Here is a 12,823-nt window from a genome sequence, read left to right as displayed (position 1 = left end):
TATCAATGTCATCGAAACTTCACATGGCCTGTTCATGTTTGTGTTCTTGGTGTACATTGATATCTTTTACTGCTGCCGTAGTCAAGTGGTGAAGTTCCCAAAGAATGCTAATCACAATAATATCAGTGATGCTATATAACATATTTACCGAGAAAATCAAATGTAGCTGGTGCTTTTGCATCCCCTTCGGCTGTTTATATTTATTTATTTTTTATTTGAGGAATCACAAAAGTATGAAATGACCGCTTGTAGTACAAAAATTTTTCAGTTCTGCGCTGAACCACCTCGTCATTACTTATCTTTATTTTTCTGAAGATTCTGAATCATTTTGTGGACATTCATTCAAATCATTTTCACATGCGCTTGACAGTTCGCATTCTCCACCACAGCACATGCCTACACATGCAATTCCCGTTTCGTTCCTCTGCAAAAATAAACAGCAGAAAAATCACAGGTATGTCATTTCCATTTGTTGTATGGTTAATTTACTGCAATACCATGCGCGGCAATTAAAACAGAGGTTTAGCCTGGCCGGTGTTTCGGCAAACGTGGGCGGTTCGGCCGGATTGCCGGATGGGCGAAGGCGTAAACGTGAGCGGCTGGAGTGGTGACGCCATCTGGTGCCGCAGCACTCAACCACGCCAGCACGGAGCTAACATTTCATTGGCTAAGTGTATTCTGCGTCGCTGGTAGTAAAGTAGAACATTTAAAGACGCAGCGTGTTCACGATTACGCCTCTGCCGAAACTCTACACCAGCAGCAAAATAGGATACACTTGAGAACGGCAATAATAGCTGTTTCTCTGGTTGAGCTTTGCGCCACCCAGTGGCGGCACCACTTCGGCTGCTCAAGCTTACACCTCCGCTCATCCGACAATCCGCCCAAACCACCCGGGTTTAGCGGAATACCTGACACGCCGAAACGCTCTAATAAGATACAACAAAGCGTGACATTGGCAAACGCTACAAGTAACGCAAGCACAGTTAGATTGTGCTTAATTTATCCAGGGTATATACAGCAATTACTTAAGGATATAATTCAATGCATTATTTATATATTTATTTGCTTATTCTATAGTCGTCCAGAACGTCCTGAGGCTTTAGGTACGAGAAGAACCCATCAATACTATTTGTATTTTATATTTATCAATATTGTCAGCATTTTCTAGGCTCCTACAGGTAATTCGTAGCAAGGTGAATGGTGGAATTTACAAAGGAAACAAAATGTCTATCACGCAGGTCAGCCTCAACGACAAAGATCTACATTGTAATTAGAGAACGGCGTGCGGGGCCAGTTTGGTAGAGTTAGTTTTAAGCCTATGCACTATCTTTGACATGTGCTCCTTGCGGAGTCGAGTGAGGTCTTAACACTTTTGGAGCCAGTGTGCAAGTTTCGGGCGGATGCCAGCGGGATATTCCCGAATACTGGGCTACGCTAAAAAAGAACCGCGATGGCCAGACACGAAAGTGTGTTGCTCGGCAAAAAAATTGGAGGACGCTTAAGCTTCACCTTTAAGAGTAGTACGCGATAGCGTTATCGGGACCCGTTCGCATCGCATCGTTCGCACACGGCAAGTAGGCTTCATTCACTGCAACACTGAACGTGGAAAAGCCAGCTTACGAAGACCAAGCTTACACCGATCCCCTTAAAGTCGGCTTCACTATTAAACAGAAATAAGTTGCTGGAAAGACGTTCTTCCAGGGGCAATATAAGGGGTCTTTTACAGAGTGTTTCAGTGAACACCTTCAAAAATTCCTTTGAATTTTGAAAAGGTTGCCTGTGGCAGATAGCACAATTCTAGTCCATAAGCGGGTCTGCTCACAGAGGCGGACATTAATTCCACAAAAAAATGAAATGCATATTCAAATAATTAGCAGAAATTCAATACTTATGCTTTTAACTAATTACCTGATGGCCCATATTGCAATTTACAAATTGTAGCCGTGGTGTTCGCAAGGCGGATCCACTTGGAGCGAATTCTCGGGATGACACCAGTTTCGAGATATTAATTCCCGAACTTTGCGGAGAAGTGCATTGGCGTTCAAATTAGGTTCTTAACAAAACGTCACTTTTTGCATTGAAGCAATAAAATTAACTGGAACGCCAATGCATTTCTCCGCAAAGTCCGGGAATTAATATCTCGAAGCTGGTGTCATCCTGAGAAATAATTCTAAGTGGATCCTTAGAGGAATTGCTTAGAGGATCCTTAGGAATTGCTTAGAGACTTCGTGTGACCCGCCAGATCTTAGCGGTTGTCTTGGGTCAAGGGATCCACGGAATGTCCTCTAACGTGTCTGTCAAGCTTGTTGAGATGTCGATGAACATGTCGTTGAGCTCGGCGACTGTTCAAAAGGTTTGACGGTGGCTTTGTTCTTCTGTATCACCGTTACGCGCGACGACGGACTGCACGAAGGGCCTCATATTTTTTGTCGATCGATAATCTGTGCTTCGGTACGCTAACTTCTCTGGTGTTGTCCCGCCGGGTAAAAGCAATGATGTCCTTTACTTCGGATGGCGATGTCATATGCTGACAGCCGGTATCTACAGACGTCTTAAACGAAATCCAGTTTGTTTGACGGATGCAACGTGAGGCTGGGTGACTGTCACAAAAGAGCGCGTAATCCAAGCGCGCGCCGCGTGTCACGCAACCCAGCGAAAGAAAACGCCAGCCCCGCGACAACTTCAACTTCAGACAACTTCAGAGTGGGAGAGCACATACGCCTCAAACAACAACGCGAACAACGGTGCCTGGACGTCTAGAAGAGCCTCGACGAAGCGACGTTAACGAGAGAGAGAGAGAGAGCACACGCGCGCGCGACGAGACACCTTCTCACCCGGCGAGTCGAGAGAGATAACTACAGCATGAGCGTGCGCCAACAGCATGAGTCATCACCCCCCCCCCCCCTCGACAACACTCCGACAGCAGGCGGTCGAAGATTCCCAGGCTTTGGCCATGCTACGAGATCACGACTCCGATAGGAAGCTTCGAGAACGCCTGTGGAAGCTATATGAGCGCCGTGCGAGAATCGTTCAGTGGCATTCAGGAGTTCGTAAGTTCAGTCCGCTACCGGTGAAGTGATGTAACGTGAAGACCGAGCGTCTGCGAAAGAAGGGGATTCCCCGGCAAGCTAGTCGACGAGTTCATTGAGCGTCTTCATTTCCACAAGAAGTTCTTTCTTCGAGATTTGCCCGAGCTACGCCGAGATCGTCTGACTCCAAGACCAACCCAGCACGGTGAATACGATTGGACACTTAGTGTTCCTATTCCTTTTGTACTTTACGTGTTGGACTCATAGTGCTTGTCGTGAATTATTTTCTTGTGTTTGCTAATACCCATCTGATTTGTATTTTGTTGTGTCTAGCCTAAGTGTGCAAGTGTGTGTGTAACTGCCTTGTGTGAAGAATATATTTTGTTGTGTTTCGACAACTCTGGGCTCTGGCTCGGTCTTTGGACAGCAACCGGCGTTCGCTGGCGCACCAGAGGGCCCACTCTTAATTGTCCTTGCTTTCGTGGGATTATTTTCGGAAGCTGATAAGTCCGCTTTGGAATTTGGTCCGGCGTCTGCGCCTCGTTCACGGGGTCTGTGACAATATTTGCAGGTTCGAGTCCTGTCGCGGACGCCAGAAATATTGTCACACACCCCGTTGGACCACCTGGGGTTCTTTAACGTGCACCTAAAGTAAAGTACACGGGTGTTTTCGCATTTCGCCCCCATCGAAATGCGGCTGGAGTGGCCGGGATTCGAGCCCGCGACCTCGTGCTTAGCAGCCCAACACCATAGCCACTAAGCAGCCACGGCGGGTAAAACACTCCACTCATTAAATACTACGTGAAGTAAACAAAATGAGCAACACAGGAGAAGGAAAATGAAATTCTAGTCTATGAGCGCAAGTCATTTTTGAGGTGCGCGCAAGGCTCGGCTATAGTGTCGCTTACAAAGCGTTTCTTTTTTTTTTAATGCTGCGCATCAGGTCTACGGTACCGGCCGTCTAAAGGTTAGTCGCTAAAGCTTCAGTGATCGCGTCTATTTGTCAGCTGCAGCAGACGTCTTTCGGCATGCCCTCATGCGGCAAGCCTTCCCATTTCTGAATATAAAAGTTATGGCGTGTCTCCAGGAAGCGTAATTACCTTTGTCTTAGCCATTGACATATAACACACGTTCGCACTCATAAGCCGCCAAAATAGAGCATTCGCATTGTCGCATTCCACTGATCTTGAGGAAATAAATCTCTGCAAATAACATTACTGCGCAGAACTATATTTCACATTTTATATGTTCCCCTTTGCCAAGTTACAGTCACGGAGAGTTTAGACGCTAGAGTTCAACAAGAAAAGGATGCAAAATTCATTATGTATGCGTTACATTCCCTTATAACACAGCAACGTAATGTATCAAAGAGAATTGCTACCAGCTATCCCAACAATGGCGCGCTGGTTAATGACATGCAGTAATGGCAGGAAGCGTTGAAAAGTGAAATAACTACCAGGTATAACGTGGTAATTTATTTTTATTTATTAGTTAGTAATTAATTTATTTTTGCACGTTTCGAGCCACTTCTGCGTCTAATTAACCTAATCGTTGTGAATTGGTAGATTTTCTCCTGTGACCCGTACGACTACCGAGTGACTACACGCATGCTGATTTTTTAATGTCTAACAAGCAGTGTGCTTTGCGCGTCCTTAATTGGTTTAGGTTTGATAGTAGAAATGTTAATACGTCTAAAGCAAAAATCTAGAGAAAAGCACATAACTTTCGTAACAAATCGCATACCCAGCATGGTGTCCCGTTCTTGAACCACGCCTCTTTGACGTTAAAAGGATCGAAAGGTTTGTCATCGTTCGGGCAGGTAGTCACGCATGAATTCATGGTTGTGTTCTACGGAAATAAACACATAAGGAAACGATGTTACAGAAACTTTAACAGAACACTACCATCACTTCCCGCTCAAATGACCGCATGATACCAAAGTATGCATGCGCTTTTCGTTTCAATCGCTGCACGTTTTTTTACTGCGAAGCTGTTAGCCTCTATAGTTGGTCGGGATCGTCTGGCGGCGCGTCTCTCACGGCAAAAAGACCTTCAGCGATTGAAGCGAGAAGTGTAAAGATCATTTGCGCCACGCATACAACATACATCGCAGTATTCCATTCAACAAAGAACAAAGACAAAACAAGCATCCAAACCCCATCACTGATGATAAGGCTGATAAGGCACTCCTGATAACAATGCGAAGTACGTAGCACTCTCCGCGTACGTTTCCCGGTAAAGATTACTGTGGCGCAAGCTGTCGCGGCGACGGCAGCTTGCGACGTGGAGAGTGACGTCACTAGCATTTCATGCATAAAAGTTCATTGTCGTTGCTTCACCGCTATGGGTAGGCAACGCATAGCTAGGACTCCCGAGGAGCAGCGTGAATACAACAAGCGGCAAAGGGAGAAGAAACGGCAAGACGACCAGCGGTGGCGTGATGCCAAAATTACCATTACTGCCTTTACTACCGTGACTCTAAATTACCGTTACTACCATAACTCTGAAGCAATAAAGCATAGCATACGTCCCTCAGAAATTGTAGTGGCGCTTTTAAACAGCTACACGCTGGACATCCGCTCTCGCGAGGCCGGGAAGGCGAGTCAATTCTTGTCAATCGCTGAATGTCTTCGTTTTGTTTTTCGTGAGGATGCGCCGCGATCAATCCCGACCAACGAAGGCTAAAAACTTCGCTGTGAAAATAGTCTGATTTCTGCAGTTACTCCTCCGATTAGTACTGTTTTAGTGTGCGCGTCTCTGCGGTAAAAAACAAACTCAAAGAAACTACTTTATTTTCCTCGCTATTTCCTTTCAAACTTATAATGCTCTTTGTTAAACATCCTGATCCATATAATTCATAGTGCTGTGTAAATATGGAAAACTTGCCTCAGGGGGACAGTATGGTCCGCATTCGTACGGTGAACTCGTCGAGCGTACAACGAGAATAGCTGTAACATTGTGAAAAAAAGCAATATTAGAACTTTAAGTGGCCAGTATAAAAATACACAGAGATACTGGAGAGTGGCGTACATCAGTCTAGGCGACAATAACACCTGTACCAGAAAGCTCAGAGCTCTACGAATGCTTTTCTATCAGTGCAAAAGTAAGACGCCAGCAAAACATTGCATATAGTCTCGATGGCAGCCCCTGTTTGACGCAAAACAACTGTGTAACTATTTTCCGCGTTCTTGCTACCCGGTCATGAGTAGTACAGCACAAAACGCTCAAAGAGCACTGCTTTGCTTTTGAGTTATTGTCGGTTGTCTGCGCTGGCGCATCCAGTTCAGCCCTCGCTTTTTCGTTTTATTGCGATAGCAATTATATGGACACTCCAAAGCAGATATCTGCCGTCGGCGTCGCCGTCGTCGTCGCCGTCGCCGTTGCCGTGAGGTTCCGTATGACGTCAATGGAGATGAAATCGTCGCCGCGCGCCACCGAACGCTGTATGTGCGAGTGAAAGGGCGCGAGGGACGCGCTCTTTCACGGGGTGGTGGGTGGGTAAACTTTATTGATTCACGAGAGAATCATGTGGGGGAGGGCGGGGGGAGAAAGGGAAGCAGGACGACGATGGGCCCTCAGGCCGCTCTAGATGGCCGGGCGCATTTGTGCTTCGGCGACCCCTCTGGCCCAGCCCACTGTCCGAAGCTGTAAGTCCAGTTGCGAGCTGCGCAGAGCAGCCTCCCATCGCTCCTGGTGTTCTGACACTCGCCACGGGGGCTTGGGCTTGTTCGGGCAATTTAGAAAGATGTGGGCAAAGTCAGCTCTGGTGCTTGGACACAAGCGGCAGTGAGGAGAGGTTTCCCCATGTGTAATAATTGACAGAAGGAAAGGGGTCGTAACTGTGGCCGTTTGAAGTCTTCGCCACAAAGCCTGGTCACTTCTGGGAATTGATTTATGCGGCGGGGGGTAGATTAGGCGGGAATTTCTGTAGAACAGGGTGAGGTCATGGTAGCTGAGGAGTCGATCTCTTGCACTGCGAGACGAAGGCGGGTCGCTCTCAGCCCGGTTGACGAGTGCTCGGGCCTGGGTGTGAGCGGCCATGTTGCCTGGGTGTTCGCTGTGTGCAGGGACCCAAAGGAGGGTGATAAGGCAATTAGGAGGGGGATTTGATTCGAGTATTTTAGCAGCCGGGGAGTGGATTTTGCGATTGGCATAATTACGGATTGCGGTTTTTGAATCTGAGAAAATATACTTAGCGGAGGAGTGAGCAATTGCTAAGGCAATTGCTGCCTCTTCCGCTTCTAGGGATTCTGTCAAATTTGGAATCGACGCACAGACAACGGGGTTTTGGAATCACGGGGAGTGAACCCATGGCGGAGAACAAACGCGCGTTCTGCGCCGTGCTTCCTTAAGGGCTGCAGAAGTAGGCGTTTCTTTCCTCCTTTACAATCACCATATATATAGAGCAAACGCGCCTTCTTCCGACGCGCGAAAGGCGGGGGGGGGGGGGGGGAAGGGAGGTGACGTTTAGCTGTGGCACCAAGTGCCTATTTATATCAGAGGCTCCTGCAACAGTCGGCAACGCCGCACGCATTTTCTGCGAACGCGGGCAAAACGCCGACGGCGTCGACATTAGTTCTGCGTGTTGCCGGTGCTGCTGCATGTCCAAGTTTATACAGCTGATAAAGCTATCATTACAGCGTATAGCTCTCTACAAATTTGCTATCGCAATTGATGCTTCGCCTTTCAGGTTAAACTGCGACCACTTTTTATATGAGCTGCCACGAACCAGCAACTTATTCTTTGGCACTGCAGCTTTACAGGAGCTGACGCGAGGCCACTTTGTTTTGGGAAAATTTCGTGCACAATAAATGTGTTCACTACCGCTCAAAAACTTGAAATGGCACATCAACAAGAACCCCCCGCAAAGTGTTTCGCGTTCGGTTCTTCAGCTGAAACGGGGCCATGCACATTCGACGACAAATTGTACAACTTTGTAGTGCCACGGCTCAACTCCCCCCCCCCCCCCCCCCCCCAACAATTCGTGTGTTAATTGTGCCAGCTCTTTGACAGACCGAAACACACGGAACCACGCCATTAAGGTACGGCAAATTTAGCCGTAAGCAGTAAGGACAGCGCATAAGGTGTAAATTTTACTTAACTCTGTCTGTCTGAGTAAACAATGACAATTTTTTATGACTTGTCTCCCATGAGGCCATTAGCGATAGCGTCGTCGGTTTGGCGCTTCTACTCTGAACCCCCTCCCCCCCCCCCCCCTTTTCTTTCTTATCTCGTTATAGAGTTTTGGTCTTACCATATTACGCAGTTTACGGGATGCCAGAACCCCAGAGACATGGAATGCAGCAGGAGAGGTAGTAGGGACATCTTGTGGTGTTTTGTGTAACCATAAATCATCATACGTTTTCCTTTTTTACAGCGAAACTGTATACCTGTACTAGCCAAGGTAATTTTCGTGTCGGCGTAAGCAAAATACGCCAGGCTAAAAATTGAATACAAACAGCATATCTCCTTTGAAATCAGGCATACAGCACACAACTCAGCACTCGTTTTCAAAAGCAAAACCACAAAAACAAGCATCAAAACCACATTATCGATGATAAGGCGCGTGTGAACAATGGGAACACCCTCCGACGCGTTCCGGTAAATATTAGGTTTGCAGCTGCTTCGAAAGGGGTTGACGTCATTCAAAACCCTCGTGAAACCAATGTCTCCGGTTTCACTCTTTGTAGAGCCACGTGTGTGAATTCAAGTGACGTCACAATGGGTAATCGTTGTGGGTGTCGTTTACAGCGTTCCTTCTCCCGCGTGTGTTTCCCGGTAAAGATTATGGTTGCGTACGCTACTCCGAGTCGAAAAGTACCCAACCGCATAAAAAGCAAGTAGTGACGTCACCACGGTCTAGCAACTCATTCAGTTCATTCCAGGCTACCATGGGTAGACCACGGAAAGTAAAGATGCCAGAAGAACAGCGTGGATATAATGTCGTTGTGAAGTAATGAAGGGGGTGGTTAAGTAAATTTCACGTGTCTCTGGTTTCACTCTTTTGTAGAGCCACGTGTGTGAATTCTAGTGACGTCACAATAGGTAATCGTTGTGGTTGTCGTTTACAGCTTCGCTGTCCAACCACCTTCACAGCGTGGATTGGAGCCACAGTTTTATTTTTATGTGTCATGCTGTTTTAATCAAAGGAGGAGAAACGAGTAACTATAACGTTCATAATTGTGGCACCACCAAAACCTTAACGCCAGCAGCGCAGTGTACACAGCGTATCATCACAACAATATAGTTATGCGAGTTCTAGTTTTACTCAAATTCAAAAGAAACCGACACCGGTGCTGTTCTTGACGTCTACGTCAGAGACGTTCATTTCGTAAATGGTAATATACAGCCAAATTGAAAGATTTGCGTAACATAAACAAATAAAAGATGTGAGAAAAACACGTGGACACAGACACATGTGCTCTTCCCATGTCCTCGTCTTGTTTGCGCAGCTCCAGTATTCCCAGATAGCTTACCGGCAAGTCCCTATCGTGACAATGGTGAGATGCAAAGCTTTAATATACTGGCGAAGTAATTTTCAATAGAATTGCCATATTTAGTAAAATTTTGAGCATTCTATCTCTATATGTGTTTTATCTATTGGTACAACTTTCCTAAAGAGCGACTCACCCAAAGATATCGCGCTGACAGCAGCAATATTTCGCTCACCCATGACTCACGTCCGAGGTGTATATTCTTCTGTCTAATCAAAGGACCTACCCGGCGCAGTTTTATAAGCGTCTGCACTTCTGTGCTCACAACTGCTGCTTGCCTTCTCAAAGGGCAACAGGAATGGAATGCGAGTTTCATATTATTAAGACTTCCTTGCTGACCTTCATTCTTTACATCCTATTTTCGAGCTCTCCGACCTCTCCACGCGACGTGCACCCTGCCAACTGGCCGGGATTTCTGAATTTTGAAGACAGCTAGTACTGCCCTTTAAGAACAAAATGAGCGTTGGAGACACCTTTACTTGGGGAGTGAGTGCGCTTTTAGAGGAGTGTAGTCTTACACCCCTACTGAGCTGCGTTAATTGTGATTGGTGTTAAAGAGTTAGGACCTACGTCGTCGCGGAGCGTCTCAATATATGTAGCGGGCCTACGCTGCCGGGGCATCTCACGAGGGCTTTGCGTGCCCATGGTGTAGTCCGTCTCTTTATATTGAGAGTGGCTTGCTGGTGAGGAATTGGAGATCTGGAGATTTAGGGAAAAGCAAAAGTTGATATCACACTTTTGCAGGATTATTAGGAAGCATACTCGGAACAGCGAATGATGTACCCTATGTAAGACATTGCCCTTCCCCACAACCCTAGACAAAAGGACTCGGTTTATGATGTACGGGCAATCTGGTGGTTAGGAGCTGTCCCCTCGCAGGACTGCAAGAGAGTTTGCCGTAGGCCTGATTCGTTCGTGGTATTCATATTGAAAACCAGTGCTAAACACAGCAGCATAAATACAGACAGTCCCAACGCTGAAAATTAAACTGGCAGCATTGAGGTCACAGTGGTTCTGAAACCAAGCTTGTTGCACCAAACTCGTCGATCGGGGAGGGTCAATCAGGTGAGCAGGAATGTATTCATAATAGCAGCGCACGGTAGACGACGACGCAGAGAGAAAAAGACGGGAGAAACGCCCATGTCGTTCACTACATCGCGCAGTGCGTCCTGTGGCAGTGAATAGCAGAAATCCTCTGTGCGGATAGAGGAGACACTGCTTGAGTTGCTGCTGTTGCTTCGAGAGGAAAAATCATAACAGGCCTGACGTCCCTGGACGCAGAGAGGAGAGGGCCAGACAAGGTTCATTAGGAGGTAAACGGCACAACGGCTTAGACAAAAGTAAAGCCGCTGCTAGCAGTTGTAACACCTCATGACCGGTGATATAGAATTCCATGACGACAGTCAACCCTGACGGCAGCTGAAATTTAATGGCTCTCAGACGTGGTTGGCTCGGGGTGTTTCCAGGATTATAATGACTCCCCTTTATTGCGACAGTAGTGACATCGACAGTGCAGCCGAATTACTGCCGTCGCCGTGATGTTCCGTATAAAGTCCAGGTGCGTTAAGGTCCTATCGCGCCGCGCGCGCCCCCTGCTGTGGGTGCGAGGGTGAGCCAAGAAGGATGGTGGCTTGATGCGCACCGTCTTCCCGCGCGCCCATTGTTACAGGTCACGTGATCGAGCGTGCTAGGTGAGGGGAGTCTCCCCATCAAGTCCAGCCATGACTGCGCATACACGCGGCTGAGCGCACACGCGGTTCTGCAACGTATGTTGGAAGTCATCAGCGGCGAATCGAAAGGCTAAGGGCGAGCCGACATAGCTGCTGGCTTCATGTTCGCTGCGTTCCCGCGCGCCAAGCGTTGAAGGTCAATGTAATCCCGCGGTGAAGCGAGAGGCAGCACGAAGAGCTCGCTGCACGCGCCCTTCATCACGTCAGCGTTGTGACAACGAGTATTCGTGATCATCGAGTGATATCTGTTAATTCTAGCCTATGCACGCGTGAGACCATGCTTGTTAACTTAATTAATATATAGAGCATTTACGTCAATTTGCACGGGCGATTAAATACGAACACAACTTTGCGTGGTTGCCTAATACTTTGCTACCGCTATCAATGCTTCGGCTTTCTACGAAAATTCAACCTTTCTTTACACACTTTTTCGCGCAGGTTTACCTCTTACAACAACCGTCTCGTCGATGCTGCCTCAGGCCAAGTCCCGCCAACCGATCAACCCCAGGTGAACACACATCGCTGAAGGAGGTCTCAAAAAAAGGTTTTACAATGACCACGTTGCCTAGTCTATTGAATATAACACCGTTCTTGGCAGTTTTACAATAATGACGCCACCTAGACTCAATCCGATGCCGTACTTGACAGCTTTGCAATAACGGTCCTTCCATATGGAAGCACCGTTTCAATCGGCGTATATACGCCGATTGAAAAGCCAGTCACTAAAGTGCGTAGACGCAGAGTAAGCGCACTCTAATGGGGAGTGCGAGAAAATCCCAGAGAAAAAAATAAATAAGGTACCAGCTGCTACGCCCCCACAAACAGTCCTTCTTGGACTCCATCATCCTTGGTTAGTGGATTTGTTAGTTGCAGAGCATTTGAGAATGTTGTAGTTGTTGAGTTACGCCTCCTACGAGTTCTCAGGCGACAGTCGGGTGTGCTCAGTGCTCCTTCGCATGATGTCGTCAACGTTATTATTTCATTAGATGACAGTTTAGGATGGTATCTATACCAAATTACACTGCAGCATCTGGAGTGCGTGATACAGAGGTTTCGTGTCAAAGAATATTTTGTGCGCATCTAATGTCACTTTCATCAATCGGCATGTATTCGCGTACTAGCATTAGAACTAAGTAGACCTAGTATATGAAAGACGTGTGCATTCCTACTACTTTTCCTTCGCGTATTTGATGCCCAGACGTATCAGAGGACAGTTCTTCAACTTTAGATGAAACGAGTGATCGACGTACGTATTGAACACGGTCCTGTGTCACGGGTTTGTGTTTTTAACGGTGGAGAGAGATGCTCGCTTTAAGTAAAAACTTGAAACTTAAACCGGGCTAATTGCCTCTTACAGTACTCTAGGTGCCGGGAAATAACTATAATATATACACAGCGATTACGCAACCACAAAAGCAGCACATACGCTAATCGACGTGCACATGTCATAATAAAGATATTCACAAAGTTTCCTAAGGATTTTAGACCTTAGAAATACTTAATAAAAATCAAATAACTGTAACTAGTATTGAGCGAGGCTTTTGGTTGGTCCTTTCAAATGCGCTAAATA

The 12,823-nt window shown here is 46.9% G+C and overlaps 1 protein-coding gene across 1 annotated transcript; it reads right to left on the bottom strand.

The window, feature by feature from the left end:
• Positions 1-205: 205 nt before the first annotated feature.
• On the bottom strand, positions 206-9,716 carry LOC125945333 (uncharacterized). The gene is made up of 4 exons (XM_049667102.1): positions 9,660-9,716; positions 5,916-5,977; positions 4,773-4,877; positions 206-424 (listed from the first exon to the last, which is right to left on the bottom strand). The coding sequence occupies exons 1-4, from the start codon at positions 9,700-9,702 to the stop codon at positions 302-304; spliced, it is 333 nt and encodes a 110-aa protein (XP_049523059.1). The 5' UTR covers positions 9,703-9,716; the 3' UTR covers positions 206-301.
• Between the last annotated feature and the right edge of the window lie 3,107 nt (positions 9,717-12,823).

Source organism: Dermacentor silvarum, chromosome 5 (genome assembly GCF_013339745.2).
Source record: "Dermacentor silvarum isolate Dsil-2018 chromosome 5, BIME_Dsil_1.4, whole genome shotgun sequence".
NCBI lineage: Eukaryota > Metazoa > Arthropoda > Arachnida > Ixodida > Ixodidae > Dermacentor > Dermacentor silvarum.
The sequence above is the reverse complement of the archived record's forward strand: the minus strand, read 5'-3'. Positions and strand labels throughout refer to the sequence as shown.